Source organism: Chinchilla lanigera, unplaced genomic scaffold (genome assembly GCF_000276665.1).
Source record: "Chinchilla lanigera isolate Chin_1 unplaced genomic scaffold, ChiLan1.0 scaffold00126, whole genome shotgun sequence".
NCBI lineage: Eukaryota > Metazoa > Chordata > Mammalia > Rodentia > Chinchillidae > Chinchilla > Chinchilla lanigera.
In genome coordinates, this window is record NW_004955527.1 from 2,613,677 (window position 1) to 2,631,612 (window position 17,936).

The 17,936-nt window shown below is 51.3% G+C and overlaps 1 protein-coding gene across 1 annotated transcript; it reads left to right on the forward strand.

Annotated features, from left to right (window-relative positions):
- Window positions 1-14: 14 nt before the first annotated feature.
- On the forward strand, window positions 15-16,541 carry Casp9 (caspase 9, apoptosis-related cysteine peptidase). The gene is made up of 9 exons (XM_013507423.1): window positions 15-217; window positions 2,202-2,430; window positions 7,971-8,005; window positions 8,690-8,866; window positions 9,270-9,359; window positions 10,654-10,801; window positions 13,393-13,572; window positions 14,133-14,242; window positions 15,727-16,541. Exons 1-9 carry the CDS (start codon window positions 86-88, stop codon window positions 15,817-15,819), a joined length of 1,194 nt encoding a protein of 397 aa, XP_013362877.1. The 5' UTR covers window positions 15-85; the 3' UTR covers window positions 15,820-16,541.
- Window positions 16,542-17,936: the final 1,395 nt, after the last annotated feature.

Sequence of the window (17,936 nt, forward strand, 5' to 3'; positions counted from 1 at the left end):
GACAGGGGGCGGGGCCGGTTCTAGGGCGGGCCTGGTGGAGACCAGACCCCAAGGCCCGGAAGCGGCCGGAACTTCGGGTCCCATCATGGACCAAGAGGATCGAGAGCTCCTCCGGCGGTGCCGCTTGCGTCTGGTGGGTGACCTGCAGGTGGCCCCGCTGTGGGACGCTCTGCTGAATCGTGAGCTGTTCACGCCCGACATGATCGAGGACATCCAGGTGTGCCCCCCTAAACCCCCTACCCCACTCAGCCTGCTTCCCCGCCTCTCGCTCGCGCGTGGACTTCCAGGTCCCTGGGTCGCTGGTGGGGACATGAGGGCTGCTCCAAGAGGGTCGCTGAAGTCTTGGCGTGACTTCATGGCCTAGCCCCCGCCCGCGTTTTTCCCGCTGCAGCAACGGGTACCCACTCCCTTTAGAGAACCGTGGTGTGGAAATCCCGTTTTTCCTTCCTGTATGGAGCCCCCAAACCTCCAGGGGAACTGAAAAATCTCAACACCTCTTTACTGAATGTCAAAGCGACCCCACATCCTGCACCATCAGCATGCCCTGTTGGTACCTGTGTTTCTTGGGAGGAAGTAGGCATGTGTGTGTTTATTTTCTAGCGTAGAGGCTCTGGGCACCCACTCCGGCGTCAGACTGCCTGGCACTGGGTCCTTGGCCAGGTCATTTACATTTGAGCTTCAGTTTGCAGAGCAGCGAGATGGGCAGCGCTAATACAGTTTTAAGCGGTAAGGGAGATCATGAATATCTAGGAGCACCCAGTATGCGGCCCGCTCTGGGTAGTGAAAGTGGTTGGAGACCATATTCCTTGCCTTCAGGTATATTCACAGGGATCGCAGACTCAACGCCCTGGAGGTCCCATGGGTGGGCACCATAGTGGGCAGCTTCTGCCCTGCCCCAGTCTCCAGCTGAAGTGTGGTCACACCAGGGCCTGACCTACTCTCCCTGTGTCTTTCTCACTTTTAAAGAGAGCCTGGAAATCTTGATTTTCCTGTCAAATTCCTGGACTTAAAATATTAGAAATAGCTCCTTGTGGTGGCACCTCTCCGCGAGCTACATCCCCGTCTTGTTTGATTTTCTGTTTTGAGATGGGATCTTGCCAAGTTATCTAGGTTGGACTTGAACTTGCTTATCCTCGGACCTCCATCTCCTGAGTAGCTGAGATTACAGACATGAGCCGTTGTGCCTGACCCCTTACCCCTGCCTTTTTTTTTTTGTTGGCCTTTGGATCCTGAGGAACTTACCTGGTGCTGAGGCGAAGGATGGACAGCAGATAACCAGGCTGGAACTCCTGCTCCCTTAGTGAGCAGCCCCACCATTTTTTTTTTTTTTTTTTTTTTTTGTGGTACTAGGGATTGAACTCAGGACCTTGTACTTGCCAGGCAGGTGCTTATGCCACTGAGCTATATCCCCAGCCCTAGCCCCACCATCTTGACACCTGTCTGTCAACCCTGACTGGTCCTCCGCCTTCATAGTCTGCCCAGTCAGGAGCCGCATCCTGTGCATTCTTCCTTCCATCTCAGCTGTGCTGCCTGCCACCTCCTGGCCTGCTGGTGGCCCACCCATTGTCCAGTCTGTCCCCAGGATGATTTTTCTAAAAAGCAGATCTCGCTCTTTCTTTCTCGGACTCTTCAGTTGCTTCTTATACTTCTCAGGATGAATTTCTTGGCCTGGCCAAGCAGAGGCCTTGATCCTCACCCCCACCGCCCCGCCACTGCACCTCCTTCTCTTACCTGTCTGAATTCATTTTTCACTTCCTTGTCTCCCCTATGGTCTCTCCCCTATGGGTAGTGAAAGTGGTTTGAGGCCATATCCCTTGCCTTCAGGTATAAACCATCCTTTCCTGACCCACAGGGCTGCATTGGGTGGCCCTGTATCTTGCCAGCCCCATGGGCTCTCCCTCCAGGCACGTGTCTCCTTGCCGTGTACTTGCTGACTTCTCTGTCTGCACTGCCACTGGAAGTTTACACCTGTGGAAGACCCTGTGTGCTGCAGTTTTCACACTTATAGGACAGGGTCAGGCACAGGAGATGTCTCTGACATACCACATGCTATGGAGGGGCGCATGTCCAATGCACTTCAGGCCCAGTTTCTGCACATGTGCTTGATTGTCTAGACTAACGCTACATGGGTAGTGGGGGACAAGACGAGGGCCACGTGAAAGCACCTGGTTAACAAGTGTCTGGTTTTTGTGTCCAAACAGCGCGCAGGCTCTGGATCTCGGCGGGATCAGGCCAGGCAGCTGATCACAGATCTTGAGACCCGAGGGAGGCAGGCCCTTCCTTTATTCATCTCATGTTTAAAGGACACGGGCCAGGACACACTGGCTTCATTGCTGTGCGCAAGTCGGCAAGCAATAAGGAGGGATCCAGAGGCCATCCGACCCCTGGACCCAGAGCCTGCGGTGATGGAACCAATGGTGCCCAAACCAAGTAAGCCGAGAGTGACGAAGGTGGATGCAGTTTATCTGGACCCAGGATTTGTCACCCCAGTGCTGAGGCGGTCAGGGGAGGGAGGCGGGTTTGGACAGTGCCAGAAGTACCCAGATCCGTGGACATTGGTTCTGGAGGATGTTCTGGAGTGTGACAAGAGTGCTTGGCTGGTGGCAGTGGCGAGGGGGTCATGTACCACTCACTGTGGTACAGCTGGGTGGCCTGAGATGCAGACTTTAATTATGCTGTTGTCTTACTGAGTGTTAATAGGGATGGGTGGAATGTTCCTGTAGGTCTTCAGGGGATGTAATTTTGGCAGCCTGTCCTCTGAAAAGCAGGTGATGATATCTGTTTTGGGGACCCCGCTTCCGATCAGCATTTTTAGGTTGAAATATGGTTCAAGGCTTGGACTAGCCTATGGTTGGCAGCCAGAGGGAGGCCTCTGTTTGCTGGGAGTCTGCCCTACTATCTGTCTGTCTGTCTGTCTACCTATCTATCTATCTATGCATCTATGCATCTATCTCCTTCCATCACAGCAGCTCTGCAAGGCAGGTATCATTAGACTGTCTTGTCTGTGAGGTGAAATCTTATCTAAAATCATAGGCTTCATGGACACATATAAAATATATGAATTCCTAGGGTACAGATGGACTTTTACCTGCAGGTACACACAAGTAGCCATCACCCAGATCATCACCATACAGAACATTCCAAGAACCAAGAAGCTGTTCTCTTCCTAGTCTGTCCTGCTCCCCAGCTGAGATAATCACTGTAATCCCTTTTGCTTGTCCTTGAATTTCAATATAAATGAAATCCTATGGTATGGACTCTGGTGAGTCTGGCTTCTTTCACTCATCCTTACATCTGTGGAATTCAGCCATATTGTTGGACATCTAAGAGTCGTTTCTTTGACTCTGCTAGGTGGTAGTGGCTTTTATTCTGAAGAATCCACAGTTTGTTTAACCACTGCGCTGCACTGCATGGGTTGATTGTAGTTAAGGCTTTGTTTTCACACAGCATATGGAGAGCTAGTGCTGTGTTTCCTGCTTCATGTTTGCCTGGTAGACCCTTGCCTCTCAGCGATGTTAATAAGACAGTCATGGTTAACACTATCGAGTGCTTACTATCTGCCAGGCACTCTTCAGAGTGTTTGCATAAAGGATCTAATTTATTCTTCCCAACTCACAATTTTCTCATTTTTCTGTGGAGCAGAGGAAGGCACAGAATAGGAAGTGAATTTCCCCAAGTACAAAGCTAGTGAGAGGTGGACAGGATTGTGGTCCAGGCTTCCTTGTGCCTTGCACTGTGAGTCATTTGTCCACCTCCTGATGGACATTCATGTTGTTTCTGCTGTGGACTTTTACGTGCATCTCTCTCTGACTGGGGGACAGGTTTCTCCAGACACAATTGTGGGTTAGTAGGGTACCTGTTCTCTTCTGACAGGTGCTTCCAACTTGTATTTCGAATACGTGTTAAAATCTCATCATCAGGGCTGGGCATGGTGGCACACGCCTGTAATCCCAGCACTCAGGAGGCTGAGGCAGGGGGAGGCTGAAGCAGGAGGATTGCTGAGAGTTCAAGTCCAGCCTGGGCTACACAGTGAGTTCAAGGCCAGCCTGAACTACCCAGTGAAACCCTGTCTAAAGAGAATCTCACCAGCTATGGGTGAGGTGATCATTTTCCCACACTCTTGCCAATGACAAGTATCAATATTTTTTCCTGTGTGATGTAAAAAGTGGTATTTGTTCCGAATAAGTATGATTTTGGATAACTTGCTAAAGCAAAAACCAAACATGATGAAGATATGAAGCTGCATCTGCTTGAGGTAGAAGGGAGAAAACCAGGTGTGGGTATTGTTCATAGCCACTGTTGTCTTCTTGGAAAGGAGGCGGAATACAAAGTTCATCTGTTCTTCCCTGTTCTCTGAATTTCTTTCTTTTTTTTTTTTTCTGAGACAGGGTCTTGCTATGCAATTCAGACTGGCCTTGAACTCACTTTGTAGCCCAGGCTGGTCTCAAACTTGCAATGATCCTCCTTCCTCAGCCTCCTGAGTGCTGGGATTATAGGCATGCGCCGCCACGCCCGGCTGTTCTGTGAATTTGAGTGGTTTATGCCCAGCTGTCTGGACTTGAAGCTTCCTGTTCTTTTATAAGATATTTATTTCCTATTTGTTGTGAATATGTATTCCCAGTGGGAGCCTCATTCTAAGTGTTAATAATAATCATAGCAATAACAGGATTGATGTGAATGGGAGTGTCACTTTACAGTGCACGCAACGAATTTTCATCTCATCGCAACCACACTGGACAGTGGTGGCTGGGAAAGCCTCTGTTATTATCCTCCACTTCCAGGGGAGAAAGCTGGGGTCTGAGAGCAACAGTTGCAGAGGAAGTTCAAGGGCAGCGCTAGGACCAGAGACTACAGCTTCTGGCTTCATAGAGGGACTGACCCTGATGCTGCTGACAGATATCCTTCCCTGTGGGTGCTGGGCTTGAAGCCCCTGAATACCGTCCAGGAATATTTCCCAAAGCAGGTTCATGGCGATCACATAGAAGAGTCCTGTAGTTGTGTAAGTGTGGCAAGATCTGGGTGAGCAGGAGCAGGCTGCCGACAGGATTTGGCAGAAACTTTACAAAGCTCAAAGGAGAAAGAGTGGTCTAGACTGGTGCTTCTTAACACAGTTTTGCTTCTTCTTCTCCTTACTCCTGGACATTTAGAGAGATGTTTGGTTATGACAGCTGCAGGGGAGTGGGTGCTGCTGGCATCTTGTGGATAGAGCCAGCCAGGGCTGCTTCTGAACTAAGCATTCTGTGATGCCCAGGATAACCTTTGGGCTGGAGGTGTCGCTCAGTGGTGGAGCGCTCATATAGCAGAGGACCCGCGTCTGCACTCAGGAGTGATCTGGCTGCAAGTGAGTGCCCCTGAGTAACTGGAATGGCCACACTCAGCTTTCCTGAGTTCCCCATTGTGCGAGGTACCGTCTTATGGGCCTCACATGCCGTCATCAGTGGAAGCTTCGCCGAAACCCTGTGAGATTCCTGGTTGCCGCTGTTGTGTCATGATACCGAAGGGAGGAACAGAGGCCCAGAGGGTCTGAGCAGTTTGCACTGCGCCAAACAGCTGGTCAGCGGCAGAGTTGGGGTTGAACACTGGAGCGTCAAGGTCCTGACTCACTCTGTCAACTGCCTTAGAGAATTATTGGCTCATTGTCTTTCTTGCCTCTATGTTTCTGTCACTTTCGCCTTAGTTATGCAGATATTTGCCAAGGATCTGCTGGGGACACAGTATTGGTGAAGGGTGTACAGTCCTTGCCTTCACAGGGAGGGGCAGAGATTCGGTTTATGCCCATGCAGTTAGGTCTTGTTTTGTTTTGGTATTGGGGATTGAACCCTAGGCCTCTGCGTAGAGCTGTATCCCTTGTATTTTATTTTTTTATTTTGAGATAGGCTCTTACTAAATCACTAAGTTACCCAGCCTGGGCTCAAACTTGGCAATCCTCCTGCCTCAGCCTCCCAGAGCACTGGGATTACAGGTGTAGGGCACCACAGCTGGCTTCCAATTAGGTTTTTATAATAACAGCTGTGGTTAGGGCTATGAAAAAGTTACTTTGGAGGGGTGCAAGGCACAGGAGCCCCCCCATCAGAGAGTGTGCCTTTGTCTTTATATGCAGGAGGAAAAATGTCTTCCTTCAGAATGAAATTCCCTTTTTTACTTTTAGATGTGATGCCCCTCTGTGTGTGTGTGTGTGTGTGTGTTTCTGTGTGTGTACACGTGAGCCCTTTTCCTGGGATGCCTTCCCTGTGTGGCCCTGTGTAGATTTGTTCCCTCTAGACACCCCTGCAGCTTATGGGCCCCTAAGAGCATCTATTTTTTTTGTTGTTGTTTGTTTTTTCAAGACAGGGTCTCACTGTGTAGGTCAGGCTGGCCTTCAACTATGGTCGAGGAGCCTGGTCTACATAGCAAGACCCTGTCTGGAAAAAAAAAATAAATTAAGAATTGAGACAGTATCTCGATAAATTGCCAGGCTGCAGTTTATTGTAAGTTGCTGTGTTTGTAACTTGCAATCCTCTTCCCTCAGAGTGGTGGGACTCTCGGCCTGAGCCACCAGGTCTGGCAGCAAAGATCAGGTCTGGGGAGAAAGCAGCCCAGCATAGTGACAAATGTCTGAAATCCCTGTACCTCAGGAGCTGAGGCAGGAGGAGTTCAAAGTTCGAGGCCAACTTGAGCAACTTTATGAGATCCTATCCCCCACCTGCAAAAAACAACAACAAAAAAAAAAACCAGAAAAAAAAAAAAGTATGCAGCTTGTTGTGAAGGGCCTGAGTTAAATCTCCAGTATGGTGGGAGGGTGGTTCAGGAAGGACTTTCTAACCACCGGAACCACTAGTGGCCTCATCATACTGTAGCGTTGTTTCGGCAGTTTTACAATCATACCAGGCACCTTTCTCTTCACGTGGCCTGCAAACTCTAGGGAGGTTCACACAATGCTTCTAAAGTCTCCCCTACCATCCATCCTACACGCAGAACATGTAAGGAAACCAGCTCCACTGCCAGCTTAGCGTAGCATCTGTTTTGCTTTGTGGACCATTAGTGCTAATTGAAGAGCAAGTTCCTCATAGTGGATAAGGGTTATATTTTTGGGGTGTAGTAGAATTTTGGAAATGAGCAGATATTCTCAGAACTGGGTCTGTAGACTTATGGGAGTCTTTGGGTGAAGTCAAACCATTTCTAATTTAAAAATCAGGATGCGACTTTTTTGTGTGTGACGGCTTCTTTGAAGTGGGCAAGAGCACAGCTTCTAGCAGGGGCCTGGGCCACTCTCAGCCGAGGCGGTTCCGAGCCACCCTGGGAACACGAGCAGAAGCAGCCGCATGTTCTCCTGGTTTAGAAAGGAAAAATAGATCTTCGGATCTTGTTGGCTGGCGTTGCTTGATTCTTCCTAATTGAAACAAATACAGAACATGTAAACAAATATTTTGAGAGAAGGAAGATGAGTATCACTCATTTATTCTCATTCTCCAAATATTTCCAGGGTTACCTACTGTGTGCCTGGCCCCATGGACCCCACAGATGGGAATCTCTGCTGCCTGGGGTCTCCCTGCCCCTTTCTAATCTGGAATATCTCCATGCGTTCTCCGTGGTGTCTGCCTTCCTTTTTACACAGCATCACATTTTCAAGGCTACCTGTGGTGTTGCACGCCCAGTAGCTGGTGTTCCCTGTGTGACCGTGTCATACACTTCGTGTGTCCATGAACTTGCTCATGGCTGATCCATTGTGGGCCTTTACACATCAGGCCTCCGAGAATGTTCATGGCCAAGCCGCTTCATGTCCACACACTTTCCCTCCTTGTGGATTTGAACCTGGAAGGAGTCAGGTGTGTTGGTTTTGTGAGGGACTTGTGGCCAGTTTTCAGCGTGGTTTGATGCTCGCACTGGCAGTGCCTGAGGTCCCTAAGTCCTTGTTCTCCTATTCTCACATGGTCCCTTGGCTTTTCCCCGGTGGACCCTGACATTCACATTTCCTTTCTTTGTCTCTCCAGGTTCTCAGGAGACGATGAAGGGAAATGCAGATTTGGTGAGTTCTCATGTGACAGTGGGTGTGGCCTGTCCCTCTCCTGTCCCCAGACCTTTCCCTGCAGCTGTGCCCAGAGCCTGGGGCCCTTGGCCTGGCTGGACAGTGAGGTTCTGGTCCCTGCCCTCCACAGCCCGCTGACCCCGGCCCAGTGCTTGCTGAAACAGGTTGTCCCAGCCTGCACTTCCTCTTCCATCTGGCTGAGGGGACATAGCTCTCGAGGGGTGGGGATTGGCACCAAACGCCTGCTGCTGTCTTTCTGGTCTACTTACTATATGGCTCTTGTGGACTCCATGCTGGGGATGAGATCACACAGTCCTGTGGAGCCCTGTGGGAAGGGACAGAGAAGTTAGGCAAAGGAATGTGCAACATAGACAAGAACAGGCCGCCGTGGGTGGGACTTATAGGGACCCGAGCCTCAGACACTCCCAGGGTGGCCACAGCCGAGCTGCTTGACAGAGGTCCCCGGGCAAGAGCTCCCAAATGTATGAGGTCTTCTAGGTCGGGTATGTGTGGGCTGGCACCACCCATCCCTGAGCCCTGAGCTGGAATGCTGGCTGGGGACCCTGCCGCTCCTGCAGTGGGAGTGCAGCCCCCGTGTCCCATGCCACCCTCCAGACTGTTAGGCACATGTGTGAGAAGCAGGGGTCGCTCCAGGTTTATGCTGCAGGTGTGTGTCCTCGGCAGGCGTATGTCCTGAGCGCGGAACCTTGCGGCCACTGCCTCATCATCAACAACGTACGCTTCTGCCCGACGTCGGGGCTTAGCACGCGCACCGGCTCCAACATTGACTGTGAGAAGATGCAGCGCCGCTTCTGCCGGCTGCATTTCCAGGTGGAGGTCAGGTACGACCTGACCGCCAAGGTACGGCTCTTGTCCGGGGACGGAGATGGGGGTGAATGGGGCAGTGTCGTGTGAGGGACCTCAAAAGCAAGCCAACTCCCCAGATGATCCCTTATATCCCTACGACAGCTAAGCGTCAGATTTGGGGAAGGAAGGTCTGAAAATGGGCTCCCTTGGCTGCCTTCTAGTGACCTCCTATGCCTCAGTTTCCCTATCTGGAAAACAAGAGTAATCCTCCTCATTAGGTTGTTACGGAAATTAAGTGAACAGCCCCTTTTCTCTGAGAATGGTGACTGTGACTTCGGTATTGGTCCCTGGATGCAGTCAGTGCTCTGCCCTGGCCTTCAGCAGGACCAGGAGTCAGCGTGTGGGGGCAGCTGATCCATCTTTGCCTCTGGCTCACCGCAGCCTTCCCTTCCTGTAGGAGATGGTCCAGGCGTTGGCACAGCTGGCACAGCGGGACCACCATGCTCTGGACTGTTGCGTGGTGATCATCCTGTCTCATGGCTGTCAGGTAGGAGCCCCCCCCCACCCAGCCTTGCTTCTCCGGCAAGTGCAGGCCAGAGGCTGTCTCCGGAGGGCCCACAGGAGCCCCGTCTCTTCCTGTGTCCACAGTGCCCATGGCTTTCTGGGAAAGAGCTACGGGGCTCTGCCCACCCCCTGCTGTTTCCCAAGACTGCCTGGTCTTCTGAGGAGTCAGAAGTGCCTTCCTGTGTGGGGCTGAGTGCTGAGGAGTCTGGGACTAGGGCGCAAGGTCTGTCTCCAAAGCTGTGCCTCTGGGTTTTGTTCCCAGCCCTGCAGGCCCGTGGCTGCTGCGTGGGAATCAGGACAGAGGGACCCGCTTGTGTGCTGGCTCTCTGGCGGCCATTCCCTTACTCCTACCTGGACCTTGGTTTCCTCAGGGATGGTCAAACTAGCAGTCACAAGCTGGTGGCCTTGAGGTCCTCTATGGGCTTGACAGTATGTTTATTTTTTTCAGCATTAGGGGTTGAAACCAAGACTTTCACATTGAGCTGCATCCCTAGTTCTTTTTTCTTTTTTCTTTCGAGACAGGGTCTCATTAAGTCACTAAGTTGCCCAGGCTAGACTTGAACTCTTGATCCTCCTGCCCCAGCCTCCCAGACAGCTGGGATTATAGGTGTGTGCCTCCATCCCTGGATTCACAGTATTTTTAAAACTGACAAATTTCTTTCAGCCTCTCATGAATAACACCAGGTTCTGGCCTCACTAGTCCAGCATCCTCACAATGCAGCGCTGGTCTGCTGCTAGCCGGGGATGCCCCTCTGAGCCTTCTCCTCCTAGCATGGCACAGGGCATCTCATGGAGCCTGTGAGAGATGCAGCCCTCAGGCCCCTGCTGTGGAGCTGTGCATTCAGAGTCTGCCCTGTGACGGGGCTCCTGTGCATGGAAAGCTTAAGCTAGAGCAGCAACTGTCAGTGTTTAGCTGAGGCAGAGATGCCCAGAGGACAAATTTCTGGCTTCGGAGGTCCAGGTGACCCCAGAATCTGCACTTCTTCCAAGTCCTTGGCGGATGTGGATGCTGCTTGTCCTGGGGCCACACCTGTCGCCTCTGGTGTGGAGGCAGTTGGCCGGCACTGTCAGGCCATCTAGCCCTTTCAGGCGTATAGGTCTATGACATCTGCAGCAGGTGCTGACCAGTGTCCTTCCAGAGCCAGCCTGGTCTGGCCCTGCGAGCCTGGCGTCCTAACTGGGATCTTCTGAATGCCTGGACCCCACAAAGCTGCTGGGAAGGCCCTGATTCCTATACTAGCGTCTTGGTTTTGTGACCAGGGTTCTTGGTCTTCTAGGCCAGCCACCGCCAGTTCCCGGGGGCTGTCTATGGCACAGACGGATGTTCTGTGTCTGTGGAGAAAATTGTGAACATCTTCAACGGGACCAACTGCCCCAGCCTGGGAGGGAAGCCCAAACTCTTTTTCATCCAGGCCTGTGGTGGGGGTAAGTAGTTCTCCAGCTGCCCGAGGGTGTAGCTGGCAGGGAAGGAGCTGCCCCCTACCCCCTTCCCCGCCCACCCCCCACTGGGCTGCTCCAGCCAATCAGAGGTCTCAGACGTGGATATGGTCACTGTTGCCACATGGTGGCTCCTGCACTATCTAGAGTGCGCTGGGCCTCATCTGCTCCAAAGAGATCGGTCTTCATGTCAGGGTGCAGTGGTGTCGTGGGCTCATGTGACCGTGGGAACCTCAGCTTCAGAGGCTGGGTGAAAACCGAGCGGAGGACAGAGCGGCAATACCTTATTTTCCCTGTCATCGTGATTCTCGGACCTCCACATCTGGATAGAATCTATTTCCACTGACTTAGAGAAAGGGAGGCCACAGCCAAGCTGCCAGGGGCAACTAAAGAATTTAGTGATTGGAATTCCAAAGAGCTCAAGTCTTGATGATTTGGGGAAATTTTTCACCATTACTTGGCTTATTTACAGTTGCTTTATGCCTTGTGTCTTAGTCCACTTTGTGTTGCTATAAGCAAGTACCACAGACTGGGTGATCAATGAAGAGTGCAGGTTCAGGTAGCTCACAGTCCTGAAGGCTGGTGGTCAGGCGCACGGTGCCAGCATCCGGTGAGCGCTTGTGTTGCACCTTAGCATGGCAGAGGGCGTCGTGGGGAGACAGGAAGTGTCCCAGTTCAGGTTCTGTGGTTGTGTTCTTGTCTTTTATCACTGTCATTGTTGTCTTCCTCTTCCTTTTCCCCCTCTTCCTTGTCCTTCCTCTTTTCCCCTTTTTCCTCCTCTGCCTTCATCATCATCATCATCACCATCATCATCGCCACAGGGTCTCACTTGGCTGGCTATAAACTTCTGTGCTCAAGGGCTCCTCCTGCTTCAGCCTCCTGATTAGCAGGGAAAGTCATCACACATCACCATGCCAGGCTTTGCTCTCTTTATAAAGCCATTATTTCCTTTGTGAGAGTCCCACCCTCACAGCCTCATCTAACCCTGATTACTTCCTGAGGGTCCCACTCAAAACACCACTAAAATATGAATTTAAGGATTAAGTTTTCAACATGTGAACTTCTGTGGACACATTTAAGTCACAGCACTCTGATTTTATTTATTTACTCATTTACTTATTTTAGTGTTTTTGAGACAGGATGTCTTTATGTTGCCCAGGCTGAACAGAACTCCTAGACTCAAACTTCCTGCCTCAGCCTCCTAAGTAGCTAAAAAACAGGTGCGTGCCACCTAGCACCCCGATTATTTTTATTTATTTATTTATTTGTCTTTTTGAGACAGGGTCTCACTGTGCAGTTCAGGCTGGCCTTGAGCTCACTTTGTAGCCCAGGCTGGTCTCGAACTTGCAACATCCTCCCTGCCTCAGCCTCCTAAGTGGTGGGATTACAGGTGTGTGCCACCACACCCAGGTAAAACAATTGGTAAAATCCTGCAATAGTGAAAACCCCCTCTTCACTAGGAGAGAAGGCAGGACAGGGCTGGAAAATATGGCTCCAAGTCATTGACTTGGGAGTACCCCCAGGTACACTGCTGCATAGTATGACCACTTGGCCAAGCCAGCCAGCTGCCTCCATCAGGCAAGGCTGTCAGTTTGGGGGTGACCCTTTAGAATTTCAGAGCTCATGCCAAGAAGGCAGAAAGAAACCCCCTGTGTTGCAGGGGTTATGCGTTTTACATGCTGAGGGGACACACTGTGTGGGTTACTTTTCTCTTGTTGCTGAGACAAAATACCTGACACCCAGAATTAAGGAAGGAAAGGTTTATTTAGCTCACGGTTTGTGGAGGTTTCAGTCCATGCTCGGCTGGCTCCAAGGCAGGGTGGCACACAGAGGGCAGCACTGCATGGTGGTGAAAAATAGCAAAAGCAACAAGAGCACAAAGGGAGGAGCCCGGGAGCCAGCCTCTTTCCCTCCCTTACATTGTATGCAGGCTACTCGCCCCAGGGCGGGTGGAGCACTCACACCCATAATCCCTGCATTGGACCATGGATCAATCCCAAACTCTAGCAGCCCACCCCATGAATGCACGAGGCTCTAGGGGGACATTCAGACACAAACCATAACACACACCTCTGCCCACTGGCAGTTACTCTTATGGGAAAATTAATTTTGCCTGCCAAAGAGTTTGGAATTAATGAGGCTCTGTAAGGATCAAGCCACACATAAAACATGTAACCACCCCAGGCTAGGCTTTCATGTCAGATGTGAGAGGGAGGAGGATGTGGATGAAGCTGCAGCTGGCATCCCTGTCTGACTCACCACACCCCTTTCCCACCCTCTCTTTGATTCTGTTGTTTCTTTGGCTTTCTCAGGTAGCCCCTCTGCTCATCCCCACCATGTCCCACCATCCATACATCCCCCCCCATGTATTCATCAGGCTTCTGTTGCTATAGTGAAACACCTGAGGCTGGTTGCTATATAAAGAAAAGAGGTTGATTGGGTTCACAGTTCTGGGAGTCTGAGCATGGAAGTGCCCCTTCCTCTGAGGTTTTAGAAGTTTGAGCAGGGCTTTTCTTTGTCAGGAGAAACCCTGATGTATTTATTTCAGTGACGAGTGGCATTGGTTTTGCTTCCCACAGAGCAGAAGGACCACGGGTTTGATGTGGCCTTCGTGTCCCCCGATACCGAGGCCCCTGGCAGCAGTGATGAGGCAGATGCTGTCCCGTTCCAGGGAGGCCCGGAGCCCACGGACCAGCCTGACGCAGTGTCGAGTTTACCCACACCCAGTGACATCCTCGTGTCCTACTCTACCTTCCCAGGTGAGCGTGTCTCTCCAGCCAGGGGCCCCATCTGTCCCAGAGTCGAGTCCTGGTTCGGCGTTGTGGTGCCTGTGTGACCCCAAGCAAGCGACTGTGCCTCTCTGAGCCTCAGCTCAGGGTCAGGCTGGTGAGGCTCTGGGGGCACAGTTTACAGAGTCACAGCCCTTGGGCTTGTGGCCTCACTTGCCTCCCCCTCGTCCAGCCCTGCTTCAGTCTTCTTACCTTTAAGATGGGAAAAGTAATCACACCTGGGGGGTGTTGTGAGTGCCCCGCTGTGCACCTGGCACATAGCAGAAAGGAAGGAGTGCAGTGCCTCAGTCCTTACGCTGAGGGGGTCATGTGAGTTTTGGCAGGCGTGGTGTCCTTGCTGGGACGACAGGAGTCGCAGCCACAGTCAGGGGTTGCTCACAAGAGTGAAGGAAAGTCATGAGTGACACAGAGCTACAGGGCGTGGGCTGCTCCTGTGTGTGGCGTCTGGAGATCAAACCCAGGGCCACTTCGTGGGTGGGTCACGGTCTGGAGGCGGCTCCCCAGCCCTTTGGGGTTTCCTCCTCCCGAAGGTTTCGTCTCCTGGAGGCATACCACGCGCGGCTCCTGGTACATCGAGACCCTGGATGGCATCTTGGAGCAGTGGGCTCCCTCTGAAGACCTGCAGGACCTGCTGCTCAGGGTGAGGGCCGCCTTCCTCCCTGGGGTGGGGCTGGGGCTGCTGGTGGCCCAGTGTGGCATCTGCAGGGCAGGCAGCCAGTGACACTCAAGGCATCATGGGGGCAGACCCTGTCTGTTGCTGAGCCTTAGGGCCGTGAGAGTTGGCAAGCTGAGGACTGAACCCAGCCTCTTTACACTAGAGTGTATTCCAGGCCCTTTCTGCTTTTTTATTTTGTGACGGTCTGGCTCAGTCACTCAGTTGCCCAGGCTAGCCTTAAACTTGTGATCCCCTAGCCCTTGCCTCTCAGAGTGTGGGATGACAGGCATGCGGCACCGTACCTGGCTTGGTGGACGCTTTGGCTTCTCTTAATGTGGGATATAACTGCCTGTGGTGACAGTTACCCTTTTTCCAAAGGGCCACATTGCCTTGTAGGGGGCCTCCAGGTGGACCCCTCCTGGCTGTCCACAGTGCAAGAGTGGGACCACTCAGTGGCCCAAGTATGGTGGTCCTTGCCAGGCATGGTGGCGCACGCCTATCATTCCAGCACTTGGGCGGCTGAGGCAGGAGGATCATTGTGAGTTTGAGACCAGCCTGGGTTACAAAGTGAGCTCGAGGCCAGCCTGAACTGCATAACGGGACTCTGTCTCAAAAAGACAAACAAACAAACAAAAAAAACAAGCATGGTGGCCCTGAAGGCTGGCCATGCTCTGCCCTACCGCTGTACCTTTCATCTTTTGCTCTTGACCTTAGAGTATCCTGACTGTCCTTTAAGGCACTCCCCTGCTTCCTGGGATAGCCCCACTCTGTGGACAGCCAATCAGAGCCCCTGGCTGCCTTGGATACAGCTGGGTCCCTCTAGGTCTGCCCTGTATTTTGCCCAGAAACAGTGATGTCAGGCCTGGGGCCACTGTGAGGGAGGGACTTTCCAGGCTGAGCACTGCTCATCAGACCCCAGGACAGGAGACAGACAATGCAGGGAACTCAGGTGCTATGGCCCTGTACCTGTGACCCTCAGAGGCCACCGGGGCCCAGCAGGGCAGGGGTGGAGGACACCCAGGGCCAAGCCTTGCACTCGGCTGCTGGTCGGGAGTCTCGTCTCTTCCCTTGACCTTTCTTCATGCAGACCTTTCATTCTGAGTGGAACTCTGTGATCTTTTAAGGTTGACATTTTCATTTTTCTTTGGTTGTTTTGCTTTTTGAGACATAGGTCTTGCTTTGTAGTCCAGGCTGGCCTTGAACTCACTATGTAGCCCAGCCTGGCTTCAAACTCAAGGGGATTCTCCTGGCTCAGCCTTCTGAGTGCCGGGATTAGAGGCCGTGCCACCCCATCAAGTGATTCTTGTGTTCTTTAGCCATGTAGTCCGGGTGCTTGCTCTGTAACCCACTCACGGAGGCTGTGGGTGGGGAGCTATTCTTCCATTTAGCAGACACCCTCGGCCTCTTGAACTCACAGTTCACTGGAGAGCACTGCACTCACAGACTCCCCTGCGGTTCTGTTTTCACAGGTCGCTAATGCTGTGTCCGAGAGAGGGATTTACAAACAGATTCCTGGGTGCTTTAATTTCCTCCGGAAAAAACTTTTCTTTAAAACCAAATGAAACCAAGGCTGGCCACCCTGCCTCATCATTCACCCCACAGTTTTCCTGCTGCTGCAGGTGGCTGAGATCACCACGTCCTATAAGTCAAGGGCTTAAGAGCCGTGCAGAGCCAGGCAGTTCCTGTCCCTCACCGTGCAGCAGACTGCAGCCATGCCGAGTGGAGAGCAGCATCCAGGAGCGGAGGGAGAGGAGCAGAAAGCCGTGGACACCACGCAGTCTCCGCACGGTTGCCCCGTGGGCCAGGTGATCCTTGGTCCTGGCGTTACCCTGGCATCGGGGGACACTCTGTGCTATCCCTGGCCTCCAGCTGCCAATGCCAGGAGCAGCCCCCTGACCATGGCCATCTTCAGACATTGCCACCTGTGCCCTGGGTGACAGAACGGTCCCCACTGGAGAAGCGAGGGTCTGCAGGGATCTGGGGCCATAGGCAGACCAGGGTCTCTCAGGTCAGCCAGCTTTGGCTACTAGAGTTAAACAGCTGGGTCTGGAATTCTAAATGAAGTGCCAGCAATGGTGAACATTCTTTTATTATATTATTGAGTTTTAAAAATAAGTCTTAGGTGAATATGGATTTTTTTTTTTTTGCCTGTATCCCTTCTTATTTTGCTCCAACTCTTTGTCTTCCCTCATAAAGTAGACTTTTGCTATTTTCAAAACATTCCCCCAGAGTTGGGTATCTCAAAATAAAATAATAGTTAAAATGGCTGTGCAGTGGTGGTGAACCAGTGTCATGTGTGTTTTCTTTTAAGACAAAAAATGTTCATATATGAGTTGTTTTTTCTAAACTCGAACCTGATATTCAAGTTTAACTGCAGTGTTGGCACTGGGTGATAAATAAGTGGGTTTTGGGTTGCAGTTGGGCATTCATCTCTAAAAGGTTCGCCATTGCTGTCTTGACCGTAGCTTGGTGGTGGTGTTGTGGCAGAGCAGCCCACAGTTCCTGCCAGCCTTACTCCTAGCAGCACTGGGAGGACTATAGCGTGGGCTGCTCTTCAAACTTGCTGTTGGTTGTCTAAGAGAAGCTGTCTGAATCCCTCATTTCCTGGTAGGGTTGACACCCGGGAGAGCATGAACACTGAGAGACAGGGTCTGTGACTGCCATGTTTTATGCCTACATGTTTAAATAACCCAGTGGGACAGATGGACCAGGTTCCCTGAGAAGCCTTATAGGCTTGGGTCAGGGCCAGAGTCTGACTGCATGGCAGCTGGTAAGTTCCAGTGCCTATGCAAACCCCTTGTCCGTATATCAAAACAAGAGAGGGGAATTCTGAAGAAAGGCAGGAACTGCTCAAGGACTTCTCTATGAAAGACATTATGTTACTTTAGGAGTACTGTTATCTGTTTAATTAATATGTTTATAATTTAATTAATATGTTAATTTAGGAGGCTATTTCCTATTATCTCCAGGAAGATCTCCACTCAGGAGTGAGGTGCATGAGGCTGCAGTCTTTACCTAGTTAATTGAGGTTGGAGCCAGCTGTCCTTAGCTGTAGCCTTGTCTTGTCCTTTGTGGTGTCATGGTTTCACCCACTATTACAGGCCTCAGTGGGAACCAGTGACTCATAGAGGTTCGCTTACTATGAGTCTGTTGCCCATCTCCAGACAAGGAGCCTAGGCCTTTGACAGACTCACAAATACACATGAAAAGCCAATTGGTTAATATTAAATCATGCTCAGAGCCGCTCTGTAGTGGTCTCCATCAAGTCCTCCTTTTTGTTTTTGTAATTGCAGCAGTTGAAGCATGCCTTGAGACTGGACAGGTCTAGCATTGTGGGGTTTGGTGTTCCCTGTGACAGACTACGAACAGAAGCAAAAGATGCAAGCATGTTAATATAATCAATCCATTGTAGATTCCAAGATGGCTCTGGTGGCAGCAGACTTCACCACGTGTTTGAAGATCTCTTCTCTCTATGGCCACATGTTCCAGGATGGCATCTACAATGATGTTTTATGACCTGTTAATATACAAACAATACCCTTGTTACCATGTTACTAATTGTACTGGGCCATCCTTATTTATTTATTTATTAATTTTATGTCCTTTTTGTCCTTTATTTATATGTTCTTATTTATTTATTTGTCCTTTTGCCAGTTAGCCCTAACTGCCTATAATATTT